This window comes from Triturus cristatus, chromosome 5_1 (assembly GCF_964204655.1).
Source record: "Triturus cristatus chromosome 5_1, aTriCri1.1, whole genome shotgun sequence".
Lineage (NCBI taxonomy): Eukaryota > Metazoa > Chordata > Amphibia > Caudata > Salamandridae > Triturus > Triturus cristatus.
The window spans coordinates 289363184-289377703 of record NC_140587.1 but is presented as its reverse complement, the minus strand read 5'-3'; the positions used below and the strand labels follow the sequence as shown (position 1 = coordinate 289377703).

Genomic DNA, 14520 nt, shown 5'->3' with positions numbered 1-14520 from the left:
TACAAATTTGCTACAATACACACAAAACGTGTCCCAGGACATATTTTTGAGAGAATTTCTAGACATAGGTACATTTGCAGGAGACATTATTGAAGCTGGGGATTTGAATGAAATCTGGGACCCACAGAGGGACAGCTTGAATAATAGCATGAGATAATTGGGGGCCTTCTCTAAAACATGTAAAATGGAGCTAATGGAACTACGGATGAGGGATATTTGGAATAAATGTGGATGAAGAGGACTATACATAGTACTCACAAGTGCACCACATATTTGTGCATTGATTAAGTACTAATTAGCCCCGGCAACCACTGCGGCTGATATGGGGACGATGTTAGTTTCAGATCAGTCGGTATTAAGCGCTCTACAAATTCAAGTTAACATAACATAACATAACATCACGCTCCTATTCACATAGGCATTCATGTGGAAACAGAAACCACATACAAGAAATCAACTTTTTAAGGTGGGACCGGGAAAGCAGTGATATAGGGTAAATGCATTGCCTTCTCGGCTCGCCTATGGAAACTTCACACTAGAAGCCCAAAAACTAGAGGAAGAACAGCAAGGGGCAGAAACACAATTTAGGGCACACTCTTCAATACAATTATACCAGAATGTTTTGGGATTTCAAGGTCATTTAAGGGTTGCATTCACTAAGAACAATGAACCCACTTTTCTGCAGATTAAACAGGAGCACATGTCACAAGGGATAAGACAGAGATGCCACTGACATTGTAGTAAGGAAAAAAGAGAGAGATTATATTATTTGCGGCAGCCAATTTGACAGTCCTGAATAATGATTAGGAACATTAGAAGAATTCCTTATATTCTATCCCTCCTTAAACACATATTTGCCCTGTTGAGTGTGAGCAATCCTATCTTAAGAGAAGCCGTTTGCCCCAAATATAGAATATCAAAAGAAACAACAAGAGGCCTCAATTGTGGATGATGACGTGAGATGGGTAATAAATGCACTGTGGAGGACAGGATGGATTTGGGGTTCCTTTCTATAAAATATATGATAATAGACTACTCCCCAGACTTATTGCTCTGTTTAACTATTATGTTGAAAAGAGGGCGATAACCCCTTTAATGCGCAGAGTAAAAATCATGGTCTTGCCTAAGTCGCGCAGTGGTAAAAAAAAAAAATGCTCCTCATAAAGGCTCATTGCTTTCCTTAATATAGATGCTAAGCTGTATACAAAGGCACTGGCGATGAAGTTGGAGTAAATCCTCAATTAATTGATACACTCCAATCAAAGCAGATTTCTGGACAGGTGACTGACTCACAACAGCATATGTAGGGTGGTCCAACTGGGCAAAAAAGTAAACAAGAAGAAAGTGCTGGCAATACTACTTGCCTTGGATGTGGAAAAGCCTTTGCCTGTGTGGACTGGCCCTTTCTACAAGGAGTGATGTTTTGGATGGTCCTTGGACCTAACAATTTAAAGATGGTGGCAAACTACAAACAACCCTTAGTGTGGTCTTTCACAACCTATATATTTGTGGAGTGTCTCATTAGGCTATTCCCTGTCTCCATTACTCTATACTCTGGGCACTGAACTAAGGTAAGAAACTTGATAGTTATATAAGGTCTCACATTTGGAAATGATTAAATTAGGATTATGTTATATGCAGACTATGTTCTTCTTACTCCGGTCTCCTCAGAGAACTCCTTAACAGTGGTTCATAGCTACCTGACAGAATAAGAAGCAGTATCAGGATATAAAATACACCTGGAGAAGTCAGGAGTAATGAATCTGCCCCTGGGGTATGAAACAACACATAACTTAGAAAGTTAATTTCTGAGTAAAGGGGCAGAATGGCATATTAAATATCTAGGTGCTTAAATGACCTCACTAATAAGACTTATTAAAAAACTATCTACCTACCTCTCTGGCTGCTTCAGTTAAGGGGGACATGATTAGGTGGGCCCAACTGTATATCTTTTGGCTGGCACAAATAAATGCCACAAAAATGAATTTTCTGTTAAGATTCCTATACCTTTTGCAGGCTCTGCCCATCGCAGTTGAAGGTGTGTTCCTAGAACAAATATAAAAACAACTTCAAATGTTCATATGGAACAAAACCAGGGCTAGGATTTCTACCAATTTATTACATGTCAGGTTCAAATGTGGTATGACACATTTACACAGGAACTATGAGGCCACAAACCTCCAGATGGTAACAGAAAGGTCGAGGGGGGAAATCAGACAGACTTTGGGTACACATGGATCATGCTGGGAGACAGCTGGCTGTGGGAATCACATTGACCACTTAATGTATACTTAAGTACTCCAGAGGCCACAACACTGAACGTATGGGATAAGGTGGCAACACATAAGGGGCTGACAACATTCCCCTCGCTCTCTCATGTTTAATCTTTTTTTAAATATCTGTGACAAAAACAAGTACCTCTCATGAAACAAAGTTTTGGAAAGCTGGGCTGTTAGCACCTAATTAGAAGATGGTGAGCTATCAAAAACATACCCAAAAGATACAAATACACAAGTAAGACTGTAGTGTGAAATCATTCATTGTAATGGTTCCTCAATTTTTTTGTATCTTGTGAGCTATTAATGGAAGATATACATACCTTCTCAATGTGCTCTTCACATCCTGGGGAGAGAAGCACAAGCAGATCAACATTGAACTAGCAGAGTTTATGTTCACAGCAATATGTATATTTTTATAACGCCACTCACAAATATACATATATAAAAAAATATATTTTACTAACGCACACGTTTTATTACTGAACTTCATGGGTAAAGCATTAGGCACAGATTTACTTGAATAATTATGAATATGTTTAATGTAATAAGAGTCTACAACCATACCGAAGTACAATAACAAAAGCGAAAGTCTTTCCTCAAGTTAAAATTAGATCTGAAAAGGAGATCATTGTATAGAAGTGGAATAACTTCTGCTTGTTGTGTAATGGGCTACTCCATAGGTCCCTTGGTCTCACTACGGAGCTGGGCACCTCTTTCTCTGGGCACAGGAGCAGTTGCTAACCTCCTCGCTCAGATATTTTCTAGATCCATGGGGAACAATCCATTCATAGTGGGCATAGTAGGGTATACAAACCTTTACGTACGCCATTGTGAAATATAGGTAAATTGTTAGGTAAATAAAGTCAATGTCATTCCAGTAATCGTGCTTGAAAGGATCCAAGCCAAGATGACACATGGAGCAATTATCACTGGGTCACAAAATCGACAACAAATTTACATGTAATATAGCAATGTACTCTCAGGTATAAGAGTAATGTGTTGGCATTCTTAAACACAGACATCTGGTAGGGGAAGGACACAATCTCTTGACTATTTGAAAAGAATATACATCCTCAGTTAAAGCAAAATGTTTTTAGACGTGCACTGGCTTGAATTAATGAACTCCTTTTCTTGTAAATCTGTGCAGGAGAGGGTTCAATATTAAGGACATTGGACACAAATGGACAGACATGATTGACTGTCTAGGCTCTCTGTTCTAGGTCGCTGGCTGTTCTCAGTGATGTTCAAGATAGTGCTTTTCCCACATCCCCTCTGCATGAAGTATAAACCAACAAAAACTGCTGCTTGTTTGTGCCCTTCTGTCTGACAGGTGTTGATGTTGAATGCCTCAAAGCTCTCAGTCACCAGTGAGCTAGACTCACAAGAGTTATGTTATGTTATGTTATTAAAAATTTATAAAGCGCGCGTACGCCCAAGGGCTTCTTGGCGCTGGTAAGATAAAAAACATAACAAGAGGTGAGTCTGCCGGAAGAGTTATTTCGGATAAGCTTTTGTGAAGAGGTGAGTTTTAAAAGCCTTTCTAAAGGCAAGGAGGTCTTTACTCTGTCTGAGGGCTAGTGGTAAAGAGTTCCATAGGGTGGCTGCCAGGAAGTGGAAGCTGCTGCCGCCTTGTCGTTTTTTCTTGAAACGAGGAACTTCTAAAAGGTCTTTGTGGGTGGATCTTAGGTTCCGTGAGGGGACATATCTACCGATCAGCTGTCTGATAAATAGGGGTCCCTTGCCTTGCAGAGCCTTAAAGATAATGCACCCGGCTTTGAATTCGGCTCTTTGAGCCACAGGTAGCCAGTGCAAACTCTCCAGGCCTGGTTTGATAGGTTCCCATTTGGGTACTTTGCAGATCAGCCTAGCGGCCTGATTCTGCAGGTACTGTAGTCTTTTAAGTTGTCCTGCAGGTAGGCCTAGGTATAGGCTATTAGAAAAGTCAATGTGGGAGAGGACTAAGGCCATGACTACCTGGATTAAGGCGGAGGGAGTGAGGAAATGGGCGATTTTCCTGATTTTCCTTAGTTGGAAAAATCCAGAGGAGACCACGGTACCAATTTGGGATTTTAGCGAGAGGTCCCCGTTGATGGTTATCCCCAGGCTTTTTACAGTGGAAGATTTCTTAGGGGGAAGACCCATGTCCGACGGCCAGAAGTTAGGGCTCCAACTGATTTCGCTCTTGCCGGGCAGAATCAACTCAGTTTTCCCTGGGTTTAACTTGAGGTGATTTGAGGACATCCAGCTCTGGATTAGGGTCATGGTGGCTTGGAAGTCCTCCACCGCGTTAGGGGAATTGAGAACAAAGATAAGCTGTAAGTCATCTGCATAGTTATATACAGTGACTTTGTGCTTACTCAGGGCAAAGAGGAGGGGCCGCATGTACAGGTTGAACAACAAGGGGGATAGTGAGGAGCCCTGGGGCACCCCACAGAAAGACTTGACCTTGGCGGCAGAAAAGGAGCCTAAGCGAACCGATTGGGTGCGTTCGGAGATGAACGATTTTAACCAGGCTAGGGCAGAGTCTCTGAGACCCGCCTGTTCGACACGGTTGACCAGAATGGAATAGTCAACCGTGTCGAATGCCGCGGACAAGTCGAGAAGTACTAAGGCTTGATGAAGGTTGTTATCAGCGTTTGACCTCAAGGTGTTCTGGACTGCCAATATTACTGCCTCAGTGGAGTGACCAGGTCGGAAGCCTGCTTGGTTGGGTTGGAGATATTCTGTTTCCTCCACGAAGTTAGAGAGGCAGTTGGTGACGTGCGCCTCCAGCATTTTCGATAGAAAAGGTAGCAAAGATATGGGCCGATAGTTCGTAAGGTCGAGCGGGTCGATGCCAGGCTTCTTGGTGAGGGGAATCAGTAAGGCCTGTTTGAAGCTGCTAGGTACTGTCCCTGACGTGAGAGAGTCGTTGAGTAGGGATATCATGCTGTTGGGCATAGCTCGACCAATTTCTTTCATGATATGGGGGGGACAGACATCCATAGGGGATCCTGATTTGACTCTAGACAATAATGTCAAGAAAGTTTTCAAATCAATAAGGGGATAGGAATGTAAGGTTGAGGGATTGAGATAGATGTCATCCACTGGGGCGGATGATGGGAGTATGGAGATGTTCTGCTTAATCGTTAAGATCTTATCACGGAAAAAGTCGTTCAGGGAGTTGCATAACGCTTGTGAGGGAACTACCGGGGGGGAAGTTCTATCGTCGTTGCAAAGGTCGTTCACAATCCTGAAAATTTCTTTTGACTTGTTGGTAGAGTTGAGGACTTTAGATGAATAGTAGGTTGTTTTATGGTTCTGTAGAGTTTTTTGGTATGTCTTCCTGGCTGAGCAGTATGCGGCTTTGGCCAGTGGACAGTACTGGGAGCGCCAGGTTCTTTCCTTTTGCCTCACTTCTAATTTCAGTGTTTTTAGTTCGGGTGTAAACCATTTATGTGCATCCGGGCTCCTTGAGCAGCTGAGATGCGTGAGGGGAGCATAGATGTTAATCGCTTCAGTGAGCCATTCATTGAGCCGGCTATCGGCCTCATCCACATTGTTGCTGTCGAGGGGGGGGGAGTTACCCAAGAAGTTTAGAAAGGCTGGCATATGCATGGAGGACCATTTCCTGATGGTTTTACTGGATTGTAGTTTAAAGTGGGTTGTCTTATCTAGCTGGAAAGAGAAACTTATGCTGTGGTGATCGGACCAGCAACAGGGTTTTATGTCTAATACAGATAGGGGCAGGTTCAGAGACCAGATTTGGTCGAGGCTGTGGCCCTTCTGGTGGGTCTCGGTGTGGATGTGTTGTGTCAGGTTAAGATCACAGAAGAGTTCGCTCATCTCTGCAGCTTGGGGGTCCAACGATAGATTGTCGAACCAGAAATTTAGATCTCCAACCAGGAGTAGTTTAGGATGGTTAGTAACCAATGGTGCCAGTAGCTGAGCTAGAACAGAAGGGAATGTAGCCATGATTTGGGGAGGGCGATATAATAGGACCAATATAAGTGAGCCATTGGGGGTGTCTATTTTGGCGACTATATTTTCAGTATTAGGTAAAGGCAGAGAGGGGAGCTGTCTGAGTTGGAACTTTTTATTGACGATTATTGCTGCTCCTCCCCCAGTTTTTCCGCCTGGGCGGAGTGCTGATAGAATATAGTAGTCTGCAGGTAGGGCAGCTAAAATATCCGGTAGTGAGTCCGGAGTGAGCCAGGTCTCCGTCAGTAGCAGCATGTCAGGTTGTTTGTCCATGAGTAGCAGAAATATATCAGATTGGTGCTTAATCATGGAGCGGGTGTTAAGATAGATACACCTGAACGTGTAGGTGGAGCAGGGTGTGGTCGTGCGCATAGAGTACTCAGGAGCAGGGGCGTTCGTGAGGGAGGCAGAGTTGCCTATACCTAAGTGAGAAATGCGTTTAGCTGCGTGATAAGGGACAGGTGGACACGTCGTGGCGGTTGGGCGCCATACCTGTAGTTCAGCAGAAGTATAAGTGTAGTGGCTCGCAGGGTCCTTGGCCCCTGGTCCCGGACGCTCGCGGACGAGCGCAGACGAGCTTGCCTTATGCGCGCCTTCGGCGCGCATTCGTCGCGCCCGCTGCGCTCGTCCGCTGCGCTTCCTGTATAGGCACATGATTTATAGCTGGCAGGGGGGATGAGATGTGGGCGTGGCCTGACCGGGTGGGCGTGGCCTATGTCCTGGGCAATGGCGGCAGGGAAACCAAAACAAACCCTCGCCAATGGAAGCTTGTATCTCAGCTGTCAGAGGGCTCGTGAAAGCGCGAAGTGCTCGGTGCAGGTGAGTGCAAGTTTTTAAAAGACCAAAGAAATTCTGTCACTTTCTATTTAAAATATGCAAAATCGCTCTACTCCCGGCTCAAGCCTCAGGAGGTTCCGTTTTTTAAGATGCAGCGCTTGTAGTCAGCGCTCTCTATATAGCGCGGGAAGGTAGGGGTGGGCGTGGCCTGACCGGGTGGGCGTGGCCTATGTCCTGGGCAATGGCGGCAGGGAAACCAAAACAAACCCTCGCCAATGGAAGCTTGTATCTCAGCTGTCAGAGGGCTCGTGAAAGCGCGAAGTGCTCGGTGCAGGTGAGTGCAAGTTTTTAAAAGACCAAAGAAATTCTGTCACTTTCTATTTAAAATATGCAAAATCGCTCTACTCCCGGCTCAAGCCTCAGGAGGTTCCGTTTTTTAAGAGTTGCATAAGCAGCTCCTCTGAACCAGGACATATAAATCTCTTCTTGTCTTCTCTCTCACATGGCTCTGTGTGGGCCAACATCTTTTAAATCAGGACCTCTCTCACTGCTGGGAGAACCTCCGCCTGCCTTAGAATGATCTGTTTTCACCAGATTCGATGCACCTGGAAACCTGGAATTCATAAAGTCACTCGGTCAGGCTCAGGTTGTCTATTGGCGGTTATCCATTCCCATTACCTGGTTAAAACATTTCCATTGAAGCACATTATATCTGTGGTTTTCCTTTTTTGAAATGCCCGTTTCATAAAGTTTCAACTATTCTTTCCTGTGAAGAAATAAACATCACACCTGTGTTAAACCACATTGTGACCCTCAAAGCTCAGGGGATACAGTTAAATAGTAAAACATCAAGACACAATCCATGTTAAAGGTTGCATGTATATGTTCGAAAAGTCAAGCAAACGCCTGACCACAAGGTCAATTAATACAATTCCAGGAAGTACCTAATATGACCAACCCATCCCTGGAACTGTGAAGGACTAGAGGAATCTTTGGATTGAAACACTGACAAGATCCATACTCGAGCTTTGAACCTCAGAGCTCTGTAATCATCGATTGCTCTGCTAATCATTAAACATATTTGATTTTCCTTTTGGTTGTGACATGTCTATTTGGTATTTGTTTTCCTGTTGGAATAGCCCAACAATCACTGACTCCTTGTAATAGTTTTCAACTAAGTCCTCAATGCTTTGGGGCATTGTATCAATCATTGCAGTTGCTGCTGTTGGTGCTCTCTGTCTCAAGCTGATGCCTCTGAGTAAGTAATGTTCCAAAGTAAAAACTGGCTTTTTGTTGGAAAGTAGCGATGCAAGTACAAGGCTCAAACTCTATCCTTAACATCTGCTTGGAACCACAGCTCTGGATAGCTCTAAGAGGGCACATCACCAAAGTGTCTTCACTCATAGTTCGGTAGATCCCTCAAATCAGGAGTTCTTAACCTGCTGTCTTTGGACCATGGGGGTCCACAATGCGTTTTCAGGGAGTCCATGATGGTTTAGAAAATGAAATAATATTGGCAGAATAATAAACTATATATACACATTAAAGAGCAAATTGTATAGTGAAAATTTTAAAATGCTCTGCAGATGTGAAGGAGATTGTTGGCTATAACTAGGTTTGTATCCTTATACGGATTCTTGGGAGCCGAGCAAGTAATGCAAAAAGAATCTAGTATGTACGATTCAATTAAAGCAGTTTAAAGCAGCTGACAAAAAGAGAGCTAGCATTTGGAGCAAACACGATTAAGAGATATTCTACAGCTTATCATAGTTCATCTTTTAGAAATAAAAGTAAAGCTTCAAACTTTGCATTAAAATTAACATTTTGACTTTTGTATGATTCTTTGTCAAATAAATACAATATTTTATAATTAGTTTGATGTATACTTGTTTCCATATTTTGTGCATTGTTCTGGAGGTTCAATCCGTAGAAATAGTTTACGATGGGATCTCTGGCTTCCAGTAGCGATTGTGTGGAGGTCCACAAAAGTTGAAAGGTTATGAACCAGTTCATTAGCTGATTGTGCAGACTAAGAATGGTCAAAGCTTAGGATCCAAATAACGCAAGCAACAACTTCCAATTCAAGCAAGTCGGATCATTGATATTTACAAAAATGTTTCCCTTTGCAGCGTTGGAAGAGTATCACAAAACGTTTCTTCAGAATATTTTTTAAGCCTAATGGCACGAGGCAAGGATTTTATGGTGTAACCTGTTCAGTGACGTGTTCTCCTAGCATCTCATATATGGTTGAGTTCCGGCAGTCCTGGTACTATCCTCACTGCAAAATTCTTTGTACTTTGCACTGCTTTCCAACATACACCGATCCATTTTTTTACAATATTCAATCCGCAAAAGGACACAGACCATAATCATGTATTTATGTGCTTCTTTTGTGATGAATAACTTTACCTATGATTCCCAAGGTATTAAATTGGGATGTGGTAACAGCAGTAAAGGGGGTGTCAAAGCATACATTTACATAAAACTACCCCTCAAGGGGTCAGGTTCTGCCCATTCATCTCGAGAACATTGGCACTCGTCCATTATTCGATGTTAGTGGATGCCATTCAGGCATGAGTTAGGATTATCAACAGAAAAAGGTGCATCTTAATCGACTCAAGATGTGAAGCTAGGTATCAGCATTGTCCCTTGAAGATCTTAAGAAAGGGTCTCATAAAGACATCAAACATCCACTAAGCCTACATTTGTGTGATCAAACATCCACTAACCCTACATTTGTAAGATCAAACATCCACTAACCCTACATTTGTAAGATCACTCTATGTTTGCAAGGCACAACAAAATGTTGAATTTCCAAACCTGAAATCTTTGCTAGGCCCTACTGACATTATTGTAGCAATGCACCAATGATAAAGATTTGTTAAAAATATTGTGAAACGAAAAATAAAGCCTATGATTATTAAAACAGTCATACTGAAATCAAGCAACCTGGTAACGAGGATACATTACTTCGCAATGATCTGTCCATTGACACTTGGCACAGACAGACAGGGTAGGCACAGCTGCCTAGTTTAGCTTTCCTTAAGAGCCTGTGAAGAAGTGTAGGACCAAAAAGGCACTGGAGGCAGGTGATCTGCTTGAGTGTACTGCATTTTTATCATTGGCCATGCAACTCCAAATCGTGCCACTGATACTTTCTCCGTCTTTGTGACCAGGCTGCTAAGTGGCCTGCTGTGCTGCCTGCACGGATCTTCTCATGCTCGACTTGTGAAGGCATGATACTCCAAACCGTCTACTGATGCGTGCAATGAGAAGCAGGAAGGCTGGTGGTAGCGCACAGTGTTGAAACAGCTTGAAGGGATGCTTCATGTTGTCTCTGACGGCAACACATGAAACGCATGAACACCGTCCAGGAAACTACATGTCACATGATGCTACAGGGATCTCACGTGGTACTCAAGCAGTGGCGGACATTTTGAAGGAACAAAGTAAAAGTTCCTCGTGGTCCAGTGTGTCCTTGATAGACAATCAAGATGCGTAATTGTAACAAACTGTTATTAACTTTTGTTAAACAATGAAGTCGAAGAAAGACTTAGAGAAACCATTTGTCTTTAAAACTTTAAACTCATACTTTCCAACACTATTTCAGAAGTCATCCTTAAGGAATATAAACTCACATATCTTTTGACATAGGGAGCAAAAAGGATCCTCAGGTCTTCACAGTCTTTTATTTGAAAAGTTTTTATAAAGCGCGAACATGACCCGACAAGGTATCAGAGCACTGTACATCGTCGCCTGCTTGATAGGCTAGAGCAGGAAGTTATAATCGAAATCAATGTAACAAAAGTAAAAGCAGATTAAAGACCAAGGCAGATAGACATCAGTGTTTTGCGCAATAGGTAGCATGCAACAAAGGTCAGGTAGGTCAGAAGTTGTAAGGTCATTTGAGATTGTATGTGATGATAATGAGCTATTGACTCACGAGTCTATTCATGATCGAGCCTAAGATTACTGACCTGGTCAGTAACAGAGCAATGTACAACGACGTCTGCTGGTTGAACATTAGCAGGCAGGAAACCATAGAAAACTATGCAAAATAATTGAAAGCATAAAAGGCAAATGGATATGAACATCAGCATTTTGAAAAGTAAGCAGATAGCATTGAGGTAGGAGAGGACAAGTATGTAGGGTCATTTCAAAAGTTTGAGGAGTTACAGAACTATTCACTCTAGTGGCTATTCATGAGCAGGCGTTTGACTTCTTTTTTAAAAGAGGAGGACGAAGGGATTGTTCTGATTTCTGGTAGGAGAGCGTTCCATATTCTCGGAGCAAGACTGGAGAAAGCGCGGTTGTAACTTCTCTCCTTTTTGAACGTTGGGAGTTTCAGCAGTAGAGTGTTTGTACTTCTTAATGCCCGATTCCCACCGGATAGTTCTAGCTTATTTGCTAGGTAAGAGGGTGTATTATGGTGCAGTGCGTTGTGAGTCAAGCAAGCTATCTTATATTTGATGCTTGTGTCAATGGACAGCTAATTCAGTTGGCGTAGATCAGGTGTGATGTGGTCACGCTTTCCTGAGCCAGTGATGAGTCTGGCAGCAGAGTTCAGAGTGGATCTTAAAGGTGCCAGGTTAGATTTGAGGAGTCCAGCCAAGGTCGCAATTCTGTATTCTAAGGGGGAGAAATGCCAGGGACTGGACAGCTTGTTGCAGGTTAGAGGGTGGCAGGAACTTTTTGAAATTCTTTAATGTGCAGAGCTGGTTATTGGCTTCTCTTGTTGTAGCACTGATGTGATCCCGCATATTTAGACATTTGTCCAGAATCAGGCCTAGTGATCTAGTAGATTTAACTACATGTGGGGTGCAGTTGAGGGCTGTAAACTGTTTGAGCCAGGCCTGAATGGGTGCAGTATGATTGTGTGGGGCGAGCAGGAGGAATTCTGTTTTGAGTAGAGTAAGTTTAGCAAAAGGTGGTTGAGTGATAACCACAGTTGGGTTTTTAAGAAAGCAAGGTTGAGAGAAGCAATATATTTCGGAGAAGAAATTTTCATATACAGTTGGGTATCATCCGCATACATATGGTAATGAATATTACATTGTTTCTGAATTTCGGTGAGGGGCTCTAGATACAGGTTGAAGAGAGTAGGAGATAGTGTGGATCCTTGTGGGACTCCAATAGAAACAGGAATACTGTTGGAAAGGTCAATGTTTACTTTGAATCTTAAGAGTTCTCCCTTGAAGGAACGAGATAAAGCAATTTAACACTGTACCTGATAACCCCATTCTTGTTTCAAAAAGGTTAATTAGTTTCTCGTGTTTGACCATATCAAATGCTGAGGAGAGATCCAATAGTATAAGTAGGCAACGTTCATTCTGGTCTCGAAGTCTTAGGGCATCGTCTACAATGTAAGTTAAGGTGCTTATTGTACTGTGACCCAATCTGAAGCCACACTGGAATTGGTTGAGGAGTTGAAAATGGTCAATGTGATTAAAGAGTCGAGTATGAACATATTTCTCGAGAAGTTTGGATAGAGTCATGATAGTAGAAATAGGTCTGTAGTTGTTAGGCTCAGATAAATCTGCTTTAGGTTTCTTTGGTATGGGGATAACTTGACCCATCTTGAGGTAATCTGGAATGAGGCCTTGCATGAGGAATTCATGTAGAATCTTTGACCAGAGTGGGAAAATGGATGAGGTAAGCTCTTTAAAGAGGTGGGTGGGCAGAGGATCGGTCAGGCGATTTGATGGTTTTAAAGTAGTTCATATGTTAAGCAGCTCAAGATCATCCGGAAGTCTGAAGGTATTCCACAAAGCATAATTTTTGGGAGTAAAAGCAACCGGAACGATCACAGGAGAGCTCAACCAAGGTGAACCAGAGACCAGGGAGTGGAGAGCTTGATTCTGTAAGTTTGGTAAGGAGAGTTGCAGATCTAATTTGATCTTTGTTTATTCAGTGAAATGAGTGGAGAACTCTTCACTGCTTGGGACTGAGTTTTTAAGTGTCAAGAGATGATTAAAGGGTTAGATCGATTGTTATTTGATGATTTTGAAAAGTTTTTTAGGTCTATTTTTGGCCATATCAAGATGCGATCTAAAGTGATCAGCGTTAGTGCGGCAAATATGTTTGTTATAGGCAGTTCGAGTCTTCCTTAGTCATTTGAGGTTAGCTAGACAAGGAGAGGATCTCCAGGATCTTTCAGCGGGCCTAAGATTCCGTCGTTTCTCGTTAAGGGAGCTGTTGAACCAAGATTGAGAATGCTTGTTAGGGATTCTTTTGAGATGTAGTGGAGCACGTGCATTAAAGATATGAGTTATGGAACGAGTGTAGTTGTCAGTGAAATCATCCAGGTTTGTCATATTGCGGGGCGGCTGAAGAAGAATACTGCTCTTAGTGGTGAGATAATTTGTTTCTCAAATCTTTAGACCATTGTTTGTTTTTTCGAGGTTGACCTTGTCTGATCAATATTTTTCCATGATGCGAAATGAGATTACAAGGTGATCTGACCAGTCGCAAGGTGCTCTATAGTCAAGTTGAAGGATGTTATCTTTGGCTATGATAAGGTCTAGGGTGAAACCTTTGATATGCGTTGGCTTGTTGCAGAATATGGTAAGATTCAAGTCAAATAGGAAGGTCTTGAAGGTGTTTACTAATGGATAATTGTTATTGTTCCAATGCTAGTTGAAGTCCCCAAGGAAGATATGGTTGTGAGATTTGTCGGCATTCATAGAAATGGTCGCCATCATTTGGTCAGTGAACATGGGGTTATCTCCAGGGGGGTGGTAGATAGAGTGGAGTGTACAAATTATTTTGTCATTGTTCCAGATTTCGAGTTCCAGGTTTTCGTATGAGGACATCAGAGTGGAGTAAATCTGTCTCAAGCAGAGACTAGATCGATGAATGCAAGCAACTCCACCTCCAGTTTTAACTAGTCTGTCCAATCTAATTATGTTGTAGTCTGGGGGGACTAGAAATGTCCAGGATTGGTGTAGAGCAGTGGTTCCCAAACTTTTGACTCCTAAGGACCCCACTGAGTCACCACTGGAACTCGGAGACCCCCAAGCAATTTGTATGATTTAAATTTCAAACGTTAAAACAGTAATTCGAAAAAAATAAACATGTGTGCACACAAAACAAATACTCGAAATACTAAGGATTTTAGGCGCATATTTACAAACCCCTACCACCATGGAAACATCACTTTTCGTAATGTTCGCGTGTCGATAGGGGCTTCACCTTATTTATAAGGCAGCAGTAAGCCACTTAATATGGCTTAATGCTGCCTTGTAAATAAGGCCACCTTTCGCGCAATGCTTAGCGTGAAAGGGGTGGGTAGTGGGTTTTGCAGTGGGCATTCCACCGCAAAACCCATTGATTTTGATGCTGCCCCCTATTCACAGGGGCAGCGTAAATAGGAGGCAGCGCCAAAATTAACACCAGGGAAATCCAGGTCTTAACTTGGCGAAACGAGGAGGAATGCTTTATTTCTCCTCATTTTTGCTTTTTCAATGTGTGCTGCCTTGTGCAGCACACATGGAAAAAGCAAAAC

General features: G+C 42.6%; 1 protein-coding gene across 1 annotated transcript in view; it reads right to left on the bottom strand.

The window, feature by feature from the left end:
- LOC146830793 (E3 ubiquitin-protein ligase TRIM39-like) overlaps positions 1–14520 on the bottom strand; it is a 180471-nt gene that overhangs the window by 106404 nt on the left and 59547 nt on the right. The window contains exon 4 of the mRNA XM_085604956.1: positions 2600–2622. Coding sequence (XP_085461082.1) covers positions 2600–2622 — 23 coding nt within the window. The remainder of the gene's footprint in view (positions 1–2599; positions 2623–14520) is intronic.